The 22,707-nt window shown below is 43.6% G+C and overlaps 1 protein-coding gene across 5 annotated transcripts; it reads right to left on the bottom strand.

The window, feature by feature from the left end:
• On the bottom strand, window positions 1-22,707 carry fmnl1b (formin-like 1b). Of its 5 annotated transcripts, none has more exons than XM_069159997.1 (27): window positions 22,533-22,707; window positions 21,943-22,410; window positions 14,617-14,700; window positions 13,676-13,759; window positions 13,138-13,211; window positions 12,702-12,785; window positions 12,371-12,514; window positions 10,896-10,983; window positions 10,379-10,455; window positions 9,945-10,038; window positions 7,620-7,694; window positions 6,699-6,809; window positions 6,419-6,568; window positions 5,877-5,978; window positions 5,480-5,714; window positions 5,160-5,381; window positions 4,907-5,031; window positions 4,411-4,613; window positions 4,086-4,320; window positions 3,528-3,596; window positions 3,321-3,401; window positions 3,084-3,213; window positions 2,111-2,274; window positions 1,912-2,013; window positions 1,732-1,812; window positions 1,395-1,509; window positions 1-656 (listed from the first exon to the last, which is right to left on the bottom strand). In XM_069159997.1, the coding sequence occupies exons 2-27, from the start codon at window positions 22,057-22,059 to the stop codon at window positions 556-558; spliced, it is 3,147 nt and encodes a 1,048-aa protein (XP_069016098.1). In that variant the 5' UTR covers window positions 22,060-22,410; window positions 22,533-22,707; the 3' UTR covers window positions 1-555. The 5 variants fall into 5 exon arrangements, with proteins under 5 accessions (XP_069016098.1, XP_069016097.1, XP_069016101.1 ...); XM_069159996.1 differs by having other exon boundaries at window positions 22,540-22,707; XM_069159999.1 differs by adding an exon at window positions 1,063-1,142 and having other exon boundaries at window positions 568-656; window positions 21,943-22,707.

The raw sequence follows: 22,707 nt of genomic DNA, 5'->3' as shown, positions 1-22,707 counted from the left end.
AACGGTATAAAACTCTTTTATTTGTTGAAATGCAGAAGCTCAGTTAGAAGTTCATCGTTCTTACGCTTTAGTATTAAAAATAATTAAAATATATTACAAATCTTCAGCAGGACTTGAGTCCTCCGACAGAAAGAGACAGACGGCCGCTGCTAATTAATATTCTATTTAAATTAAAACTAATAAAAAAAAAAAAAAAATCATTTTCAGAACTTTTTTTTTTTTTTTTTTTATTAAAACGATCAAAATGATTTATGAGCTCTGCGTCTGTCAGAGTTCCTCTTTAATGCCTCTGAAGAGCTCCGAGCGGCGTTAATGAAGCACCTCTCGGCTGAAGAGCTCCTTCTTCCGTGTAATTGTCCCGATTAGCTCGTGTGACATCCAGCGTCGTTACCGCCGAGCGCAGCTAATAATTCAAACATTAAACATTCGAATTATTCAAATCACAGAACAGTTTCTCTACAATCAGACAAAACCGTTTAACGTTATTCAGAAAAGTCTGGCGTCGCGTTCATTTTTCACGTCCGGCGTGCTTCGGTTGCGTCGTCGTGGCGTCGCTCAGAGGGAGATGTCCGAGGACACGTGCAGCTGCTGGCCCGGTTTCCACGTGGCGCTCCGTCGGGCGCCGTCCGTCCGTCTGTACGGCTGATTCCTTAAACCTGAAGGAAACACGTTGCGCGTGTTGAGATGTGAAGCGTCTTTAACCTCAATCACGCCGTGAGACGTGGACGGATCGGGAGATCAGATCTGAGCGCCACACTAAAATATATCAGTCTTTATTCTTCTTCTATTCTCGTTGCCTCTTTATTGTTTTCTTTTGTGTCTTCGTGGTTGTTTTGTGAAACAAACATCATAAAATAAAAGCAAATCAAAATCTATTTCAGCCTCTTTGAACGCAGCAGTTACAAACGTTTTCATTATTTCTGTCTGTAATATATTTTACTGAAGTGATTTAAAGGTTTTCATGCAGGACTGTGTGTTCAGCAGTGTCGTCAACAACAACAACAACAACAACAACAGAAGGAGCAGCGCAGAGCGGCACGGAGGGATTTCTTAAGACGTCACCTCGTCGCTGAAGACGGAGTCGCAGAAGAGGCGAGAGGAGCGTTTGGCAGAGCGAGCCGTGAAGGGCACGGACTTAAGAGCTGAAGAGAGACGGGAAGACAGGAGGGACAAACAGGGAGACGGACGTCAAGAAGAAGCAAGTGAAGGGAAAAGAAAACCAGCACTTTAAAGAGGAAATGTTCGGAAACAGATTTGAGATTAAATGCAGATCAAGTTAAAAGAGTTAAAGCGTTCATAAATTTAACTGCTTTAAAGTCGGAGAAAGAAACAAATCGTGTTTTTTTTCCTTTAGCTGGAGTTACTTGAAGGAAGGGGGCGGAGCCTCGGAGTACCTGTGATGATGTCCTCGATCGCCCCGTCCTTCCCCTCCCTCACCAGAGGAGACACCTGCCTCTTCTTCAGCTCTGCGATCAGGTCCATCTGCGGCAGTTTGGACGTCACGGCGACCTGAAACAAGAAATGAGACGCGTCCAGCGTCTGAATGGAGGATTGGAGGCTCCTCACCAACGTCAACACTTTTACACCTGCTCCTTTTCTTTTTAGGAAATGAAAAGTTCAGACTAAACGCGGTTTACTGTATTCAGAAGATAATCTTTGGTATTTATTTCATCTATTAGACTAATTTATAAGTAATATATACTTTATTTTGAAAGGACACTACGAAGATACCTTATCCCCCGCGACCTTCGGAGGAGTCGATGGAGCCGCACAGTTCAGTTTCTTCCTCTGCTTGTTGTCCTGCTCCGCTTGCTGCCAGAGAAAAATCCAGCAGAAGAAGAATCTACTTTTTACAGGTCCGGTAATAAATGAGACGGATTAATAAAACGTAAACAGTAATAGTCACCTGACCTTGTACGCTTTGATGAACCTGACGAAAACGGGGAAGAACATGGAGGGCGGAGTGGTTTTAGCGTTCTCTCCTAAGTACTCCACGGCTGAGTCGTACACATCCTGCCAGAAAAAGCATAAAACGTTCAGCCCGAGAAGAAAGCGAGACGGAGCGACCCGGTTTCTACGCGTCGTCTGCAGCCGGCTAATCGAAGCTGACCTGCGCCGTCTTCCCGTCGGCGGCGAGCGAGTCGAGCAGCTCGGCGCTGCCGCCGAGGAACCGCCGCAGCACCGCGTTGTCTTTGTCCACGCACGACTCCCTCCTCGTCACCTCCATGCCTCGCTCCAGAGCTCGCACGTCCTGCAGGACGCTGTCCACGGAAACTACCGCAGACAGGAAACACAGCCGCTCAGAAGGTCGTTCGGGTCGTTAGATTAAACGGCGTCGGAGGTCATTCGGGGGTTCACGGAGCGAAAAGGAGAATTTAGCATCAAATCTGTGATTCAGTCTGTTTACGATCCACAGATCTGCTCCAATTCAACTGTTCTGTTCAAAAAAATCATCTTCGGTGCAGAAATATATTTGTTGAAAAAGCATCAAAACGGATCTAAAGTGGAACGTAACATCAGCTGGATGAGAAAATGGTTTTGTTCTGTAAAAACACGTTTTTTTTTTACAAATATTCACGTCCAAAGTCTGAGACCTGAAGTGAAGATGATTTTGTTTATGCAAAATGTTTTATTACAAACAATAAAACCAGTTTAACAATCTGACAAAAAAAGGTGAAATGCTTGATTCTACGCTAACGAGTGGTCACATGACAGGTTTGACTGTGATGTCATCCTGTCTCCTCCTCATTCACCATGAAACTTCATTAGGATCCTTTTAGATTGATAATTAAATATATCTTCTATCTACCGAACACTGTTTTTTTAGACTGGTTACGACATGAGATTGAAACGTCGCCATGGCAACATGGAGGGCGTCTAGAAGCCACAGAGGTAAACGACTTAACGAGCTGTTGGGAAGATCAACATAACAATAAGTTATGAGGACAAACTCTACCTGACTAAAATGACATGAATTTCCATGACCTTTTGACCTTTCTGTCAGCAAAACACGCCACAACTGGTGAACCAGAGGATTATAGAAAATATCCGTATAAATATACGTGTCGGCAGCGTGTGCTCACCCAGCGCCGCGTTGTCCAGGAAGTGCAGCTCGGTGTGGAAGGACTGCAGCTCCGGGTATTTCTCCTGGATGATGTTGACGATGAAGTGCAGCAGCGTCTGTCTGCGGTCGGTGGATTTGGTGTCCGACAGCTTGGAGGGCCGAAAAACAAAACGTCAGAAGGTCGAACAGAAGAATCCCGGATCGTTGACAGAAAAGCTGCTTGTAGCTGCAGAAATTACAAATTAAAACCACTCACCAGATCTAAACTCTGCAGGCGGAAGCCGTACGCCGCCCCGCGCTTACCGCTGTTCATGTAGTTTCCGAATGCCAGGATGATCTTTGCATCAGAAACAATTCAAAATATTTTGATTTGAGACACAAAATGAATCAAAGGACGTTGAATGTGATGCAGTTATTATCAAAATTATCAAAAAATAAATACAGTTCATTTTTCTGCACTCACCTCGAGGATTTTCTTCAGTTTGACGGAAGATTTGATGGACATCGAGGCGGCGATGATGGCGTTCAGTTGCTGTAAGAAACATCGTTGAGTTCCATACGTTTTTGCCGTTCACGACCAACATGCTGCAAAACTTCATATACGGTGCAGAACAGAAGATTTGACACCGATTCACGACTGTACAGTAAATATGAAGCCGCAGCCGGCTTCTGGTTAGCTTAGCATCAGATCCAGTCTTTATGCTAAGCTAAGCTAACCCACCGGACATGCATGCGTGACTTCACGATATCTTTCTCGCCCTTCAACATCGAATATTTAACCCCTTTCATCATTTTTTAAGTCCTAAACTTCACTCCATAAATCTGCTCAGGAATCAGGACGAGGATGCTGTGCAGAACTTGCCTGAGAATCATCACGTTTTTAGGTTTTTCTTCAGTATTAAAGGAATCCAGTGACAGATGTCTTTACATAAACGGGTGCACTGCAAACATGGGCTGCTAATAGGTAATTCGGCTGCTTTTAACGTAAAAAAAAAGGCTGAGCCCCGCCGGGCGAACTCACCGGCTGTATTAGCTGCACGCTCTCGGGGAAATTGCCCATGAAGGTGAGAGTGCAGATCCGCTGGGAGAGCCGCGGGATCTTGCTGAAGCGCACCATGAAGCGGTCCTCCTCGCTGAGCTCGTCCAGGGGCCTGCCCTCGCACTCGTAGTTTTGGATGAGCTTCATTTCGTTCTCCGTGGGGATGAATCGCTCCAGGAGCTCGAGGAAGTCCAGGCTCAGAGCTTTCTGGTTGTACCTGAGGGGGACGGCAGCGATTTTAAAATGTATTCTGATGTTGTTGTTTTTTTTATGGTCACATAAATCAACTTTAAGTTTCACCGCGTACGTCTCGATGGCGCAGCAGATGTCGGATGCGGCCATGCCTTCCTTGCGTAGGGTGATGGCCAGGTTTTTGGCCCTGTTGGGCTCCATCAGAGACACTTTACTGGGATTCCTGTGGGCCTTTCTCATCTTGAGGGTTCCCAGGTCTACAGGGGCGGACTGGGCTTTGGTCTTAAACTGCTCCTCGAAGGTCGCCATGTTTAGCTCCTAATAAGAGTTCGAAGGAAGAAACAGAAGATGTGAGACTACGAGAGGCAGCGATGACAGAAAGAATCACATTCACATGTTTTTAGACACGTTCAATTTGCGCATAAAAGTCCTGAAATGTAAACGTCACTAATTCAAAGAAATGTTGAAAAATCTTAAAACAGTTTGCTTATTGTCTTATTTTCTAGACTTATTTTTACTTTAGTGGATGAAAACGGGAAATAATACAAATTTTCTTTTACTGTTTTTTCTTGATAATTGAAACGGCGGAGGAAACGTGAAGCTGATCAAACCTCTAAGACCTGCTCGTCGTCCAGCTCGTTGAAGATGGTTCCTGCTACCTGGTTGGATTTGAGCGCCTGCCAGTTGAACAGCGGCATCCGGTATTTGGTCTGAATCGATCTCTTTTTCTTACAACCTGCGAAAAAAATAAAATAAATGTTCGACATCGATTCTGAAAACTGCGACGCTCTCTTTTTTTTAAAAACTTTTTTCTTCCAGGGTTTCGTGTCCAATTTCAAAATAAAAGCGCTTTAAAAGACTCACATGGGCTCCCGCCGGTCCAGTCCGCTGACAGCTGGGTCGCACCGCCTCCAGGAGGCAGCAGGGGAGGCGGAGCCGCTGGTGGAGGAGGAGGAGCTGTGGAAGGAAGCGGCGGTGGAGGAGGAGGCGGGGGAGGGGGCGGAGCTTGGACCATTGCTGACTGTTTGGGCTCTGAGGAGGTGGGCGGAGCTTCACGTCCGTTAGCGGTGTCTACTTCGTCTTCAGCTGTCGGGGAGCAACAGTTCGGTTCGTTTCTACGGTTTTACTGATTGTTTACACTTATTGTCATAAAAACACGTCAACATTGTGACCTGACTCCTGACCTTTCTGCATCACCTGCCGGACCACCTGAACGTCCAGCCGTCCAGAGGCGGAGCGCTCCAGCCGCACGAGGCCCTGCTCCACCAGAGCCTGAACTTTGACCTCCAGCTCCTTCAGGACCTGGGTGGACCGGTCCTTGTCTCGCTCTCTCTCCCTCTCCCTCTCGCGTTCGAGCTCCGTCTCTCGTTCCCGCTGCTGCAGCAGAGTCACCTGGGAGCAGGACTCCCGCAGACTCTCCTGGAGTTACAACAGTAAAATATAATACACATATAGTATAAACACTCTACCACAAATGTTTCAAAATAAAAGCATGTAAAGTGTTGAACCAAAACAGAAATTCAAGTGATTTCACTTTATGTTTCTTCTGTGACTGGGTTAAAAGAAAATGGCGGACTGCACCTTTAGCAGCTCCACCTCTTTGGTGGTCTGAATGAGCTTCTTCTCCAACTCGGAGACTTTCTCCTCCGCCTCCCTCTCGCTCTCCTGAAGCCGGGAGCTCAGCTGTGAAGCAATAGGAGAGTTTTTAATGACGAGCAGCTTGTAAATATGAGAACATGAACCAGTTTTATCGCACCAGTGAGAACAGGTGTAATCTGCAGTTTCTATTAAACATGGTGTTTTTTTAATTTAGTTTTATATATTCATTTGTTTACACTGTTTACATACAGTGTCAAAAAGTCATTTTTCAGGTCTACAATGATAATTGAGGTTTATTTTAACCTGCTATATTTGATTTTTCCAGGAATCACGTTAAATGTTTGTTTTCAGTCCAACTGAAAGGAAACAGAAATTAGCCACATGGAACGGACACGATGGTGAATATGTTGAAGTAAACCTCAATTATCCTTCGACTCAGTTTGTTACAGCATTTAAAAAAAAATTTGTTTAACAGATGTGTGTGTGTGTGTGTGGTGTGTGTGTGTGTGTGTGTGTGTGTCCACCTGTGTGTTGTGCTCCTGCAGCTCCTCCATGTGCTCCAGCAGGGCGTTCTTGGTCTCTGCATCCTCCAGCAGAGCTCCCACATCGAACACGTTGTCCAGGTAGGCCTGAATCTGCACCAGCAGCCGGTCACTCTCCGTGAACTTCAGCTTCTACAGACAATCAGAGTTTAAAAAAAGAAAGAAGGGCACAGTTTAGATTTACACAAGAAACACAATATATATATATATGTATATATATATATATATTTTAACTAACTACGGGGTCAAAGGTCAAACTTGCCTCCAGGTAGTCGTCCAGCCCGTGTCGAGTGAACTCGTACTGCAGGTGGACTCTGAAGTTCATGTTTTCCACCGAGTGGACCACGATGTTGATGAACTGCATGCACGTCACCTGGTGGACACACGGGGGAAATCAGCTGATGGACGTGCAGCAGTAGTTTGTTTAAGTGTTTGACTGCAGCGGTTGGTAATGATTAATTAAGACACATCAGATATCATTATTGGAATTCAAACTGGATTCTGTAATAGTTTTCTCTTTCTAGAGGACAACAATAGTACTAAACAACAACATTTTTACTTTCTGTTGTCCCACAAATTTAAATAAATGGACCTTTTTTTGTTTTGAAAATGTTCCATCAGACTTGGTTTTTAAGTGTCAGAGTTTATATTACTTATTCATAAATAAAGTTGTTGTTACACTTAAAACATGCACAGACTTCTAAAATACAGAAGTGCATGATTTATGCCTTTGTTTGGCCTCAGGGACATTTTCCCTTTAGTGTCCAGAAATAGTCTACTGACACAGACGGGCTCCACTTTTCCTCAGAAAACACTTTTCAACTTTTATGTGACGATACCGAGAACCGCAAAACTCAGGCAGACAGATTCAAACCTTCGTTAACCAGTGAAATTCAATCATTTCATTTCAATCGTTGCAGTGGATGTTTCGGTTCCAGCTTCTCGAATGTGAGAATTTGTAGTTTTTTTTCTGTCTTAACATCACCGTGAAATGAATATTTTTGAGTTTTAGACCAAACAGAATATTTGGTGACGACAGTTTTGGGTCTGAGAAACTGTGACGAGCATCTCTAATTGTTTTCTGACTGATTCACTGATTAGTTGCGGTCCCACTTCCTCTGAAGTACGACGTAGTACGAAACGTGTCCACATATTTTCTCCGTGCGTCCGAACTGGTCTTCACCATGTAGTCCATGCTGCTGTCTTCGTGGCAGAAAAACTCCATGAGCCTCTCGAACCTGCTTTTCTCTCCACAAACCTGAAAAACAACAAAGACCATGAAAATGTCTTCTTTTTTTTTTTATATATATATAATGTGCAGTGATTCATTTTGTTAAATGTAGGTGAAGTCGTCTGAGACCTGCTGCTCCGCCACACGGGGGCAGTGTGCTCTCACACAAACACATTATTATAGTCCATCTTTACACTCGGATCCTGCAGTCTGTTATCAGCCAACATGCAGGCTAATGAAACAGATGAGAGGAGAAGTGGGGGGGGGGGGGGGGGGGGGAGTCTGAGTTTAGTTTCTAGTTCAGGGACAAACAGGAGTAATAGCAGTAATAAAAGCAGCGCTGCAGCCGTGAACAAAGCTTCTGTGGTTTTCTGCTGAGTGAAACAGAGAAACGGTGGCTCCATTATAAATGTGCTAACACCTCAGCAGATTCCCTCCTACTCCACTCCCCCCCACGCACCTCCCCCCCCCCCCTCCTTTTTGTCCACTCATGTCCACTAAATAATGCAGCGCGCCAACCTGACAGGCCACACGAGCCAAAACAAAACAAAAGCCCACGTTCTGCCACCGCGGGACACATAAGCCGACTCCTGGCCCCGAGCCCGCCCGCCCGCCTCTTCACCAGCGCTCTATCACGCCCTCCATCTCCCTTCCGACCCTCTTCTCGCCCACACACACACACACACACACACACACACACACACACACACACACACACACACACACACACACACACGCCAGCGCTGCTGCGGCAATACTCGAGAGTCGTCGCCGTGGTAACCGCCACCTCCAGGCCAAAGGGTGATGCTGCCAGAAGGGTTTGGTACCCTACATATTGGACCGGCTTTTAATTCATCACTACATGTTTTTGTCTTCTTTTTTTGTTCTTTTAAAGTTTTTTGACAAATTCAAACAAAGACCAAACAAACCATGAATGTGTTTCAAAGCCTGTTATATCTCATTCCTCTCTGCCAACGAGCTTCACTGCTGAAACCAAGCAGCGACCATCAATGACGTCATCGTTGGTTTGTGATCGTTATGAATCCTCCAGTTCAGATTCTGTCCGTCACCATCTTGCTAGTTCGGAGCGGTTTGGAGCAGGAAGTGACCATATTTGGACAAGCTGGGGGAGGAGCCAGCGGTGGATCTGACCGATCTGATTGGAAACCTGACGATACTACGTCCCGCCCACCGATAGCTGTAACCTGACTGCACCACAGGCCTGTCAATCAAACAGACACGCCCCCAAAAACAGGTCTTCTTGAATCTTCTTTTCTAATGAATGAGGGATTATTTTCAGATGGACCTCCAGAAAACTAAGAAGAAGGAGTGACTTTAGCTAACAACACCGAGATAACTGATGGACACATTTTATTCACTTTGGATTTGATGAGAGAAGTTGAATGGGAGTCTATGGAGCCGGAGGCTTTTTGGAGCCGACCTCTAGTGGCACTCGCTGGAATTGCAGCTGAAGACACTTCTGGATCAGAACCATTTTACAGACCTGAAGATACAAACTCTTTTATATCCAGTCTGTGAGTTAAAACACACAAATTCCTCCATTACCATTAACACACACACACACACACACACACACACACACACACACACACACACACACACACACACACACACACAGACACACACACAGCTGCCTATAAAAGCAACATAACATCCTCAGTGGTCAGTTTTACAGAGAAGAAGCAGAGTTTATATTCAGGTCGTTAAATTTAAATCCATTTTGTTTGGTTTCCTCGTGGAAATTTAAACACGACTGAAGCCACTAAAGCAGCCGTTGAGTCTCATTAAACTGTCGTTTTTAATTGTTCCTGAAACTAGAGACTGAAATTTAAAATGCCGGCGGCTCCGAGCGGCTGCAGAGGGAAACACATTTAAAGTATATTTGGGTTCTTGTTGCAGGGCAGCTGTCCAACATCCTGGACGTTGACTAAGAATAAACCCTCCAGGTTCAGGTTCAGTCTCTCTGCGTTGTTGCAGCCACAGGAGGCAACAGTTGCCTCTTCGCGGTTGGTTTCGGAGCAGCTGACGGGGGGAGGAGGTGGGGGCGAGAGGGGGTGGGGGGGGGTCAGCTCAGTCACCTGCTGCCATGTGCTGTAACACAAACCGATGTAAAGCTCCACATCACTTTAATGTATGTATGCGGGCCGAGTCGTCCCGGCTCGTGAAGGGTTTTTCCCTTCCAACGTGTTTTCACAGCTTCACTGAGACAGTGAAGTTTAAATGGCCGCCCGTCGCCATGGCAACAGCCCGTCTCACCTCCTTGAAGTTGTCAAAGGCGGAGAGGATGATGTCGTGGCCTCCTCGCACCAAACACACGGCCGCCAGCAGCTCCAGCACCAGAGCTTTGGTCCTGAGGAGCAGATTCACATTTTTAAATTTAAAGGTTTATTCAACTACTTGTACTTTACTTGAGTATTTTCTGTTCATACAAGTTTATACTTCTACTCAATAAGTTTACTGAGTACTGCATTTACTTTTTTTAATTGAGATTTTAACAGTCTGTTACATGTTAATCTGCCAACAGAACATAAATTAATCTGTAGGTTGACTGAAGGAAAATTAAATGGCAAGTATTCTGATAATAATTAAAGTCACTTTAAAAATGTCAAATATTTAATGATTTTAGCTAAGTAACAACTAAAACTGTTCACACACGCAGTGAAGTGTGTTGTTTGTTGTTTGTTGTTTACCTGGGGTTTCTGTTGTTCAGGCTGAGCGTGATCTCGTTCACGCAGCACGGGTGCTTCATCACCTGGTTGAACCCCGACTGAAGAAAAAAAAAACACAAACAAACAACCACTGAACTTCCTGTTTCATCTATTTTTTATTATCCAGCACCTGAAAATAATTATTTAAACTGGTAATTATGACCAAGTTTGGATTTTTTTTTTTTTATGTTTTAATCTGGATTAAGAAAATCAACATTTAGATTTTGTGTGGCAACATGAAAAAGTAACGTCTGGATATTGACTTATTATCATAACCACAACATAGAAAATCTCATTTTAACTCATAATTAAATAGAACCTAATATATCTTATTTATCTTAAGAAGTCTAAATATGTCATTAGTATCTTTACACTTTGATGACATTTTTCCTCTGAAACATGACAAACAAATAATAAACAGCTTCAAAACAACAACAACAACAACAACAACAACAACAACAACAACAGCAGCAGCTAGTGAGCAGGTGTGTTTCAGTACCTGGTAGTTCATGATGGCACGTAGGCACATGATGCAGAGATGAACGTCGTCTTTCTGGTTCACGGCACGCGAGTTCCTCAGAGCTTTCCTGTTTTTTGGAGAGTTCAAAAATAAAAGTGAGACGCGCTGCAGCGACATTCAGCAGTGAATATTAATAACTGCTGAGCAGAGAGTTTCTGCAGGTTTAACGAGGTGAACTGAAGACTTTTTGAGATGTTTTTAACCGCAGTTTAATCCCCGTTTCACATCGTACCACTCAAAGTACGATTCAGAAACAGCAAGGCAGGTGATTACTGATTATTTCATCACATTTCTACAATAATTCATAATGATATCATTAATAAAACAGACTAAAAAAATAGGAATTGTTAATCTATTAGACTATTTTAATACCTTGCAGATTTCCTGTTGTTTGTTCTTGGATAAATCAAAAATAAATAACACACACTGTAGATAAATCATCATTTCCCAAATATTAGAAGTCATAAATCAGACGAGTGCCTCAGTCAAAATGAACTCTGTTTTCTGATCGTAGTTTTCAGCAGCTGTTTATCAGACATTTGTCACATTCACACTTTGAAAACACGCCGTCTGAACGATTTCTCCCAGAAAAAAACCTCCAGAGTTTGAAAACTGCATCAACGTACTGACGCGGTTCGACTGATCTCCAGTTAAAACCGTTTTTCTTTCTGTGACGTCGATAAAAACCTAAAAAAAAAAACCTGGTTTCTTTTGCCTGTCAATCATGCCAGTGGATTGAGAGCTGCCCAGGGACTCTTTGACAATGTTTACAGAGCTGGGGGGGATCGTACCGGCAACCCTGTGATTGGTGGAGAACCAGCTCTACCACCGGAGCCACATTATTGTTTTGACCTCGTGAAGTCTTTTTTTAACTCTCGCATCACTCAGCAGCAGAAGCTGAAATCAGGCAAGAATGGGACAACATTTCACTTCCAAAACTCCAGCAACTGATCTCCTCAGTTTACGATTACAGAGTGTTGTTAAAACAACGTTTTCGATTCGGCATCAAATTCAAAATGAGCATGTATTTTTTGTATAAAACAAAATTTGATGTTGTCTTTGGTTTTAATGTTTAATTTTCAATTAAATATGGGTTTACATGATTTGTAAATCATTGCATTCTGTTTTTATTTACAATTACATACATACAAAAGAAAAGTTAGGACCTGCCTTTTTTAGTTTGGCTTTTAATTGACAGTTGTACTACTCGGTATATTCTTTCACCTTCATTTTTTTTATTTTTTTTATTGAACTTTAAATGTAATTTTTTTTTAATACATTTTCAACAGTGTTACTACTTGGCGTATTCCTCTTACTCTGTTTTAGTATTTTATTTAAGTTTGAATTGAACTGAATTGAATTAATGTTCCTGATTTGAGATGAAGTGTCGTTGGGAGAAACGCTTGTGGCTACGCGGTGTCCGTTCATCGCCGTCGGCCCGCCGTCGCTCCCACCTGACTGTGAAGGTCTTGCCAGCCCGCGAGCCGCTATGAGTGGGCGAGTTGCTGGCACTTCTGCTGACATCTTCCACGGACTTCTCCACGTTTTTGCTTTTATCCGTGGGTAGCGTGCCGTTGTCCAACGCATCCACGTCATACCTGTGAGTCACAGTCACGAGGAAGAGAGTCAGCTGTTTACTGCCACACAAATACTAACAAACTTTTCGTGAACCTTCCCGGAACGAGATATTTCGACACAGCGGCTGAGATAAGACGCGCGAGTTCAGCCTTGACCTTTTTCCAGGAAGGGAAAAAAAATAACGATATTTTGGAAGCGGATACTTACGTGGCAGCATTGTGGGCAACGGACAGATAATCCACGAGAACATCCAAACCCTGGTTCTCCTCGTTTAGGAACTCCTCAGCCCAGCTGCAGGACAAAAAAAAATTATTTCAACTCAGCTGCAAACAGGAGCAAATTCAAAAACAATGACATTTTATGATTTCAAAATTCCCCTTCTGTACAAATTAAACCAAATAAAACTCCAATTTCAGATTTCAGTCACTTTTAGGCAGAAAAAGGAAAGATGTATTAAAGAGTGTGCTTCTCTGCTCTCTTATTTATTGTATTTACATGCAGGCATCGGTCTAACCACCAACTACAATGTCTTAGAGAATATTATGCAATGCTGTCCAGTCATTATGTAAAATCATCAGCTTCTTTCCTGTAACAATATTTTGATTGTATTTTCCCCCCGAATGTGAACGTCAGTGAGCCTCACCCGATGTGATTGGTCCTCAGGGAAATCTCCAGCTCTCTCAGGATCTGCGTGGACTCCTGGACGCGTCTCTTGAACTGATGAAAACACACAGGAGGTCGATGAACGTTTAATTATTCAGAAAATGTAAACGACGCATCTCCGTGTAGTGATTTCTAACAACTCGTTGTTCAGAGGTTGTAGACATTAATTAGTGGAACACACCGCGTTCAGAAAGGCTGTCTGACTTTCTTCTGTGATTAACTGATTAAAGTTCATATTAAATTATAATTACATGTGTCTGTCTCTTCATCTATTATTTATAGTCGTATAATAACAAGTTATTAAACATTAATACATTTAAATGTTATTTTTTACGTAACTTGAACTCAGAAGCTAAAATTGCATCTGAAGGTGTCCGTACACGCTGCGTTCATCACCAACAGCCCGGTCCATGAAGAATTTTATCGAGAAATATAGTGATAAAAAATAATATTTTGATTTCTTTTGAAACTCAACTTGAAACCGTGGATGTTGGACGTGAGTTTTGTTGCTGTTGTACCTTCCGACTGACTCCTCCGTGGTCCAGATGACTTCTCAGCTTGTCCAAATAAGCCGATGGAGGATTCTTCACTTGGAAACGCTCCTTGAAAGATGCAGAGAAACACACACACAGACCTCTAATTATGTTTGATTGTGGTGCTGCAGCGAGGAGGGGGGTGTGAGGGGGGCGGGGGAGTGTGAGGGGGCGGTGGTGAGGGGGGCGGGGGGTGTCACGCACAGACAGTTTGATTACACAGCGTCTCTTATGCAAATGGATGCGATGATTCGACATTCACACACAGAGCTTCACTCATTTAAATCAATCAAACGATCCTCACGAGGATCCAACAGCCGAGCGGGGCCTGCTGCGGGACAGGTGTCCTCTGTCACTCTCGTGGTTGCCACGGCGATGCTCAATATTGATGAGCTTCCTCGTGCCCGTGTGTGTGTTGTGGTGGTTTCTTACTGTAAAGTTTGGTATTCAGCATTCAGCTTACATGATAATGAAGCACAGCTGCAGCGTTTGGTGAAGACACTCAAGACTTCTTATATTTACAGTGTAAATAAAGCAGATAAATCACCCCGAAGGAGATTTGGTTCTGGATCATTTCCACCAAAAACAAATGCTAAAAATCCCTAAACGGCGACATCGCCAAAAGGTGAGAAAAAAACCAACGGCGGGTTTTAGACGACACAATATTGAGATAAGAAGGTCACAGCGTCAGATGAGCTGATAACGGAGGCATAAAGTCTCGCCGTGACTGCGAAACACGTGACAAGACTACCCGTTGGTCACCGACCAATCAGAGCATATCATCTTCCACCTGTGTGACATCATCAGGAAGGAGGAGCTGAGGAGGTATCAGTGCTGAAGGTAAACAAACAGTAGTGTGAACGATCCTGCATGAAGGTGTCGCCACCAATAAAGTGTTTGGTTGGAAACAATAATCCATAAAGCACCTGGTCACAGATCAGGTCCCACTTCTTCTCGTTGTCGTACTGGCTGAGGATCTTCACTTTGTCCGGAGGAAGATTCATTTTGTTCTGGAAGAAGGAAACAAAAGAAGATTAAAAAAAAAATGTTAAAAAAAATGGCGCTTTTCCATTTTTAACATTCGGGTTAAAGTCGATTTGAAATCACTGAAAGTTATGTCATCAAGTTATGTGATTTTTGGATTAAATGTTTCTTCATTTTCATAAATAAAAAGTATAATTATGTTGCAGATTGTTTTATCTGCATGTCACAGTTGTCAGCCAGGAGTGTTGCTTGTTGTTGTTATAATTATAAACCAAAAGATATTATTTGCACGACATAGAAACAGCAGCTTTGTCGCATGATTGTGCAGACAGGGGGCGCTGTTGTGATTTCATTAAGTTTACATTTCTAGTTTTTTTTTTATCTCTGCTAGTGTAGCAGCTTGGTCTAATAATCAGCTCGTGTTAGCATGCTAACTCATTAAACTATGATAGTAAACAAGTTAATATTGTCACTTTGAGCATATTAGCATGCTGACTTCAGTATTTTCCCAAATGAGGCTGCAGGATACCGAGCAGAAAAAACAACAACGTGGTTTAATGTACTAATAAATATTTGTATTATTTACTGTCTCCAAACAGCACTTTAACATGCAGCCATATGTTACCTATATTTTCATGGATCTACTCCGCTCTGAATTATTGACGGACAGAATCCTGCTGAGTCTGGGAACTCTGAGTCATCGGGAGCATCACTGGTCATTATCAGAGGCATGTTGTCACAACACAGAAACAGGTGTGTTGCTAAGGTTACGCATCAAATGACCTAAAAAAACGACATAAAAATAAATAAATAAAGGATTTTTAGGGTCTGAATTTGGTTTGATGCTGCACTTCCATAAAAAGTTACCTGCTCGTAATAAAATCTCGATACGTCGACGACACGCTGGTTTGCGTGGATGATAATAAAACAACGTCTTTAGTCAAAGTTTCGGAGACACTGCCGGTGTCCCATATAACAAACACACAGACACATCAGCTGCACTAATTATAACCTGCGCTCTGAAACTGGGCTAGTCGACAGGAGGCTCCCGACTCAAGGACGACGCTCAGCTACAGTATCGCTTTGAATAAACGCCGCTCGTATCTCATCCTGAGCGTCCGTCGGGGAGTCGAGGGAGTCGAGGGAGTCGAGGGAGTCGCCGGCAGCGACTCAGCCGGCTGAGGAATGTCCGTCGGTGGCCGTAACTTAGAGCTGATTTGTTTTTTTCTGCTTTTCACCCTTCGGGGGCCTCAAAAGCTCAGATAAGCGCTCGGCTGAGCCACAGAACCAGTTATGAATCTCAGCTTTGTTCCTTTTTAAACGTTTCTTAAGCTGTCAAATACCTCAACTTGTTATATTCACCCCTGCAAGTAAAAAAGCTGAATTTGTCTAAACACTTCAAACGTGTGCAGAGAGGCGGTTCATCGCTCTGAAAATCAGGGGCAAGTAGATCAATGATGGATGTGAATGTGATAAATCGGGCCCTGACGAACGAAGCCGGCGAGTCAATAAATGCAGGTTATATTCAACCAGCTGGAAACTGAAAAGAGAAAAACAAACCTCGGTTACTTTTCTGCTTTTAAAGCACAAAATTGGGAGTAAAGAACTGTCACTGCGTAAACGGACGGTTTTAGACACAACTAAAGCTGTTTAGTTTTTAATATATCTTTGTTTCTCAGTCAGTGCTGATATATTCTGTCAAAAATGTAATTAAAAAAATTATAATTTGAAATGAAGTTGTTGTGAATTCCTAAAATCTTTTAGAGCTCTTTGGGATTTGTATCACTTTAAAAAAAAAATTAATTCAATTAGAAAAAATCTATTGGAAAAATTCTAATTTAAATTTCTTAAATTTTTCTGAAACATTTTTTATTCATGAATGTTTTTGTGAAATTGTTTAAATATTAGACTTGACTTTTTCTTAATTTTTTAAAAGCTTTTTAAACTTTTGTATGTTTTTAAAGAAAACTTAAATATATTTTGTATTACTCTTGTAATCATTATTTTTCAATTCTTGGCCTTTGGTCTCAACATACGAGGCTTTTGATGGAGACTCCTTGTTATTCGGGTTAATTCCTTGTTGGTTTTTGCTCTTTTCATGGGATTTGTTGACGATGTGAAAAGAACAACTTGAGCTGCTTGTTTCTGTTGAGAGAACCAGAACAGCCCAGCTGGCATTTTGCACAGCTTGGTTGCTAAAAGACAACAACAAAAAAATAAGTCTTAAGGCTGTCAGCTCATCCCATTTATGTCAAAAAATACTTCAGTGTTGCGCAATCAAGTGAGAACAACAACAAGGCTGCTGCAGTGAAAATGGTCACAAACAGAGCAGGACAGGAGGCGCGTCAGCATCTGATCACGTGATCACATCGATCCGCTGCGTCATCAGCGGGTCAGCGGCGACTTTTTCTCTCTGACAGGAAAGTCAAACACAACCACAGTTTCACACGTTAACGAGTTGAAACGTTCATCTCCGGCTCGCTGCCGGCTGCTCGTCCTTCCCGGACCGTTTTATACACACCGAGACGTGTGAAGGCACGCCGCCGCTCTCGTTACGCTCAAATTGGCCCTCTCCATGGCAACCTGCACCATCATTTTCCTCCTTGTTTTTTCAGGCTTACGAAACCCTTCAGACTTGAGGCTGAGGTTTAAGTGGCGATAGAAAAGTACAAACCAGTGACCTTTTACTCCTCCAGCAGACACACAACACTCAGTCATCGGTGAGTTGGAGAGTACGAGGCAGCAGAGAGAGTGAAGCTGCTGTTGAATCCTGCAGGCAGAGAGAAGCCATCCTGAATCCTTAAATTCCTAAAAGGACGGATCAATGAAATGATCATGTTCACAGAAACTGAATAATCCCCGGTGAATCTGTGCTCTCCGCCCTTTCCCCCGTTTCTCCTGGTTAATACAAGTCTTTCACTGCGGGCCTCCAACTAAAGATGATTCTCATTATCTGTTAATCTGCTGATAGTTTTCTTAATTTTCTCCTCAATGTGTCCGAAGCTGTCTCATCTCACGAGTCAGAGCATCATCATCATCATATCAGTCAGCACGTGTTCCACCATCTTTCCCCAGCTGGCTCATTTTAACCGACGGAACAATAAAGATGATCTGATCCAGATTAAAAACATTTCTCTTTGCGTGTGCCTTTAAATGAGCTCTCTCACGTTTCCAAACAACAAATGAAAAAAATACCGTGTAATTTTATTTCTTATTTTACGAAATGTTCTCCGTGTTGTTTCAAAATTAGTATTTACATTTTTAACTAAGTTCCTTCGCTGTTCACTTTCTTTTGTTCTGACGTTGACATCTTAATGAGGTTGTTTTTTTATTTGTTTGCATCTTTTGTTTTTAATGTTTCCAACAATTTATTGCGGCTTCTAGACGCCGTCCATGTTGTCGTTGCTTAGCAACGCTGTTTTTACGACTTAAACCCGATTGAACGCCGAGCCTACGGTGCACACGACTTCCCCGCGTCGTAACAATGAGCTCACCAGCCCCATTTGAATGTCATTACTCAGGATTCAGAAATTATTTGCATATTAATGAAAAGCGTTGCTCAAAACAATAAAAAGCTCAAATGTTTTTGAATATTGAATAACACCGAGAAAGAAACCAATAAAACATCTCACATTTGATAATACTAAAAGCGCAGACTCAACCCTCCCTGCCTGTTTCTGTAAGTACAGCAAACATTTACAATTCCACCCACTGCCGCATTGCCTGCTGGGAAATATGCAAAGTGATCAAAAAAAGTGCTCAGCATAAAATTTGGATGTGACTGAACCCTTTTCGTGCGCTCACCTTTTTTTTTTTTTTTTTTTTTTTTTTTTTTTTACAGACTCTCACTGAGCCGCTTTCATATCGATTCTGTCACTGCAGAACACGAATAAAAGCATAAACAAAAGCAACACACTGGCCTGCGTCACACACACACACACACACACACACACACACACACACACACACACACACACTATTATTCAGCACTGATAGACCAGAGACAGTTTGCAAGCATCCCTTCTCCTCTACGTCTCCATACACCAGCAGCCAGCCACTCGTTTGTATGCAGACGGAGTATCTTCTCCACTTTATCACAGCAGATTTGTTATGCACATTCAGCAGAAAATATGAGGTGGTGGGGGTTGAGGCTGAAGGGAGGGGTGGGGGGGTTATCATCTATATTTGGTGGTGATGTTGCAGAAAGACGGAGACTCTTCGGATCGACTGCTGCAGTGTCGTACCGAAAACCACACACACACACACACACACACACACACACACACACACACACACACACACACAAGTCCTTCCACTGCAATTGGATTCATGCTGATGTAAGCGTTTGAAAACACTGTCATGCAGGTGGTGGAGCTGAACACCCAATCAGACCCAATCAGACCCAATCAGACCCAGTTAGACCCAGTCAGACCCAATCAGATCCAGTTAGACCCAGTCAGACCCAATCAGACCCGGTTAGACCCAGTCAGACCCAGTTAGACCCAGTCAGACCCGGTTAGACCCAGTTAGACCCAGTCAGACCCAGTCAGACCCGGTTAGACCCAGTCAGACCCAGTTAGACCCAGTCAGACCCGGTTAGACCCAGTTAGACCCAGTCAGACCCAGTCAGACCCGGTTAGACCCAGTCAGACCCAATCAGACCCAGTTAGACCCAGTCAGACCCAATCAGACCCAGTCAGACCAGCACTCATCGTGACTCATCGTGACCCTGACGACTCACGGGACCACCTGATGGGTGTCACATGTGACCTCAAAGACTCAAAGGTGTTGACACGACGGGTTAAAAACTTTTGGCTAAAAAGCGAAGCGTCAAGTTGCTTTCGAATAATGTTTTGCTTTCTTTAAAATGATTTACGATGTATTCAACCTGGTTTATTGGACGATTTGAAGGATTATAAAAGTCACATGAAGGAACATAAATATCAATTTCAAACATTTCAGATACTAAAAAATTGCTGATTTTTTTAAACGTAGAAGTTTTCCTAAAATAAAATAGGCTGCGTTTCCCCCCCAAAACTGGACTCCTGGAAGTTAAAACATCTCTAACATTTCTGAAACGCACTGAAAAACAGATCATAAATGTAAAGCTAGAAGTCTATTCTCTGAAATTCGATTTTTGCTTCGAGCCTGACAGGCGCAGTTTTCTGCTCACAAACACGGATTTAACTGCCTCGCTGTGAAGGGAGTGCCGTTCATCGGGGCGTTAACTGATGGCCTTCCACCTCTGGGAGCTTGTTCCTCCGACTACGCTCTCTGACAACAAGCCTCGGGCCTCCGATGTTTACGTCTCATCTGGAATCACAGATCAGTTCGTGGTGAAACCTCAGACTCGTCCGATAGGACGAAGGAGAGGAATGCGGTTAATCACAGAGCAGGTCGTCGGGCCGCATGTCGAACATAACTGTGTTATCACGACTCTGAAATTTGTCTCTTCCTTGTTTTCGCCGTGTAGACGTGAGATCAGCCGGTCATGCTTTTGTAAACAGGACAACAAATAGCTCAGTGACGGATGAATTTACGGTCGACGAATGTTTGCTGCCGAAGAATTGATGGCTTTGTTATTGTGACTTCCACTGAGTCATTGAGTCAAGTCTGGCGATAAGAAGCTGCATTTCATTTTAGCAGGATATGTCAATAAAAGGTTTCCTGATCAACATCATCACTGAGTTCCTCACGTTGTTGTGACCGCTGCTACGTGAACATTTGTGATTTCATTCACAGACCTGAAACTGGAGCAGAGAAACATCAGATTTGGGGGTCAAACTCTAAATGTTCAACAGAGACCCTCGAAACGCCTCAGAAAGTCTCCGGCGATGAGCCGGGCGAGATGTTTCTGAGTGACGTTCACGTTTCAAGAGGGGGTGGAGCTTCAACGTCCAAGACCGAAGAAGGGAGCGTCAGGTCAGGAGACACCAGCTGGGTTTTCTTTGTGTCACCGTGAATTCGTCCCCCAGAGTCAGACTGTCAACACCGAGTTCCACCGGGACCTTCTGAGGCATCTGAGGGGTTTCTGTAGTGGAAATCACTGCATGGGCTCAGGAACAAAGGCTTATTGAAGATTTTCTGTTCCCCAAAAATAGGTCCCAAAATCTGATGTTTCTCTGCTCCAGTTTCAGGTCCGTGGATGAAATCACAAATGTTCACGTACCAGCGGTCACAACAACGTGACGACACTTTGAATTCTTACTCATGAAGGTTGTAGCTTCGTCTTGCTCTGTCCACAACAGAAACAGTTTCTGAACTTTGCGATTGAACATTTACAATAAAACTACAAAAAACAACAACTCCTGCAGACCACAAGGTCACACGTGAAGAAAATGGCCTTTATATTGTCTCCAGCTACACTACATGACCTAGAGTGTGTGGACACCAGCCTCCAGGGCTGCAGGGATTTTTACTCCCATTTGGCCTCATGAGCATTAGTGAGATCAGGCACGAGGCAGTCATCGCCAAGACCAAAGGTGGAAGTAAACTAATGCTGTTATTTGCAATGCAAAACTCTGGCAGGCAGGAGGCCGCGATGAACAGACGGGTCAACAGAGGATCTGAACACAGCTGGCAGTCATCTGTGACGTAACCACCAAGTTTCTAACCAACCCAATCTTAGTCAGAGTGATGGCAGATAAGATAATTGATCTTATTCAGAGAAACTCAAGTGTGACCGTGGAAGAAGTAAAAAGATAAAAAATAAAAGGAGTTAAAACGGAACAATAAAAGAGACTATTTATGTTTGTTGACATACTACTCATACTACTACGCCTGTCTAGTGTGTTGGCACAAAAAAAAAACGAGAACCCAACAAACGACGTGATCCTGCCAACAGTAACATCAGATCAGAAAACACTGGTTCTGACATCAGGAAATTGTTATTAATACCATTTTTTCTGACAGGGATGTGATATGATCTATGCTCACAGTCAAAGGAGTTGGATCAGGTTCAGGTCAAGTTCTTCTTCTTCAAAAAACAACCCCCTACTGAACTACTAAAATGTAGAAGTAGTTCATTCCAGACAAAGTGAAGTGTGCTGGCAGCTGTCAACAAACAGCAGCAGCGAGCCTCCAGCTGCAGTAAGCCCTCAGCATAAAGGCCCTCTTATGTATCTTTCCACAGCGGCATTGTGTACCTGGCACAACGATAAGCTGGTCCTGAGGACGTGCACATTTCCAACATGTTCCACATTCCTTTGTTTCTGTGTTGTTTTGTGCCTGCTGCTCCCTCCTCTCCTCTCATGCACATCACGACTCACCAGCACGGCGCCGAAGCGCTCCTCCAGCTCCTCCTCAGGTGGCATCGGCAGCTTCGGCGCGGCCCCTTTGCCCTCCTTCCCCTGGGAGACCTCGATGCTTCCCGCTGCGTTCCCCATGGTTGTAAATCCGACGATGCCAGAAAACACACATATACACAAAAACTTTTTTTTTTTTTTTTTTTTTTAAACCTGCCTTGCTCAGGGTCAGTTTAGGAAAATAAATAAAATAAAAATCAGGATCTGTGTCGTTTGCTCGGAGTTAAGTTCTGAGTGGCCCGTGACCCTCCATCATCTCCACAAGCCCACAGTGTTGATTCATGCTGAAGTAGCGTTCAATATTCTGGGATGAGATCCACCCCTCCTCTCCCGGCCTGTGAATGAGAGTCAGAGCTCGCACACATCCCGCTGCGTTATGAAACCCTAGAAAGAGGGAAGGGGATATCCTGACAGTGACAGACAGAGTGACAGCTGAAAGAGGAAAGAAAAAAAAAGGGGGTGGGGGGGAGGAAAAGTTCAGAGGCTTGAGCAAGCTGTCCGGGAGGAAAAATAAAAATGCAACAACAAGAAGAGAAACAACAAGAAGGGATCACTTCTGACGGGAGGAAAGTAGTCCCTCAGGTGAACAGGTGATCTGTGGAGGTCCTCCGCCTGCTGATGGATGGCTCGGAGTCTCGGGGGGGAAGGGGAGGGGTGGGGGTCCCACTGAGCTCCACCTCCAGAGGGGAAAGAGAGGAGAAGAAAGAAAAAGAGGTAGAGATCCGGCAG

Source organism: Embiotoca jacksoni, unplaced genomic scaffold (assembly GCF_022577435.1).
Source record: "Embiotoca jacksoni isolate LCO1_2020_lvr unplaced genomic scaffold, fEmbJac1.0.p SCAF_26, whole genome shotgun sequence".
Classification (NCBI taxonomy): domain Eukaryota; kingdom Metazoa; phylum Chordata; class Actinopteri; family Embiotocidae; genus Embiotoca; species Embiotoca jacksoni.
The sequence above is the reverse complement of the archived record's forward strand: the minus strand, read 5'-3'. Positions and strand labels throughout refer to the sequence as shown.

Coding starts and splice junctions, on each gene's coding strand:
- fmnl1b (XM_069159997.1), bottom strand. CDS start 22,059: ATGGGGAACGCAGCGGGAAGCATCGAGGTCTCCCAGGGGAAGGAGGGC. Junction 10,039..10,378: donor CTGAACAACAGAAACCCCAG/GTAAACAACAAA, acceptor TCTGCTCCTCAG/GACCAAAGCTCTGGTGCTGG. Junction 4,614..4,906: donor ACGACGAGCAGGTCTTAGAG/GTTTGATCAGCT, acceptor AACTCTTATTAG/GAGCTAAACATGGCGACCTT.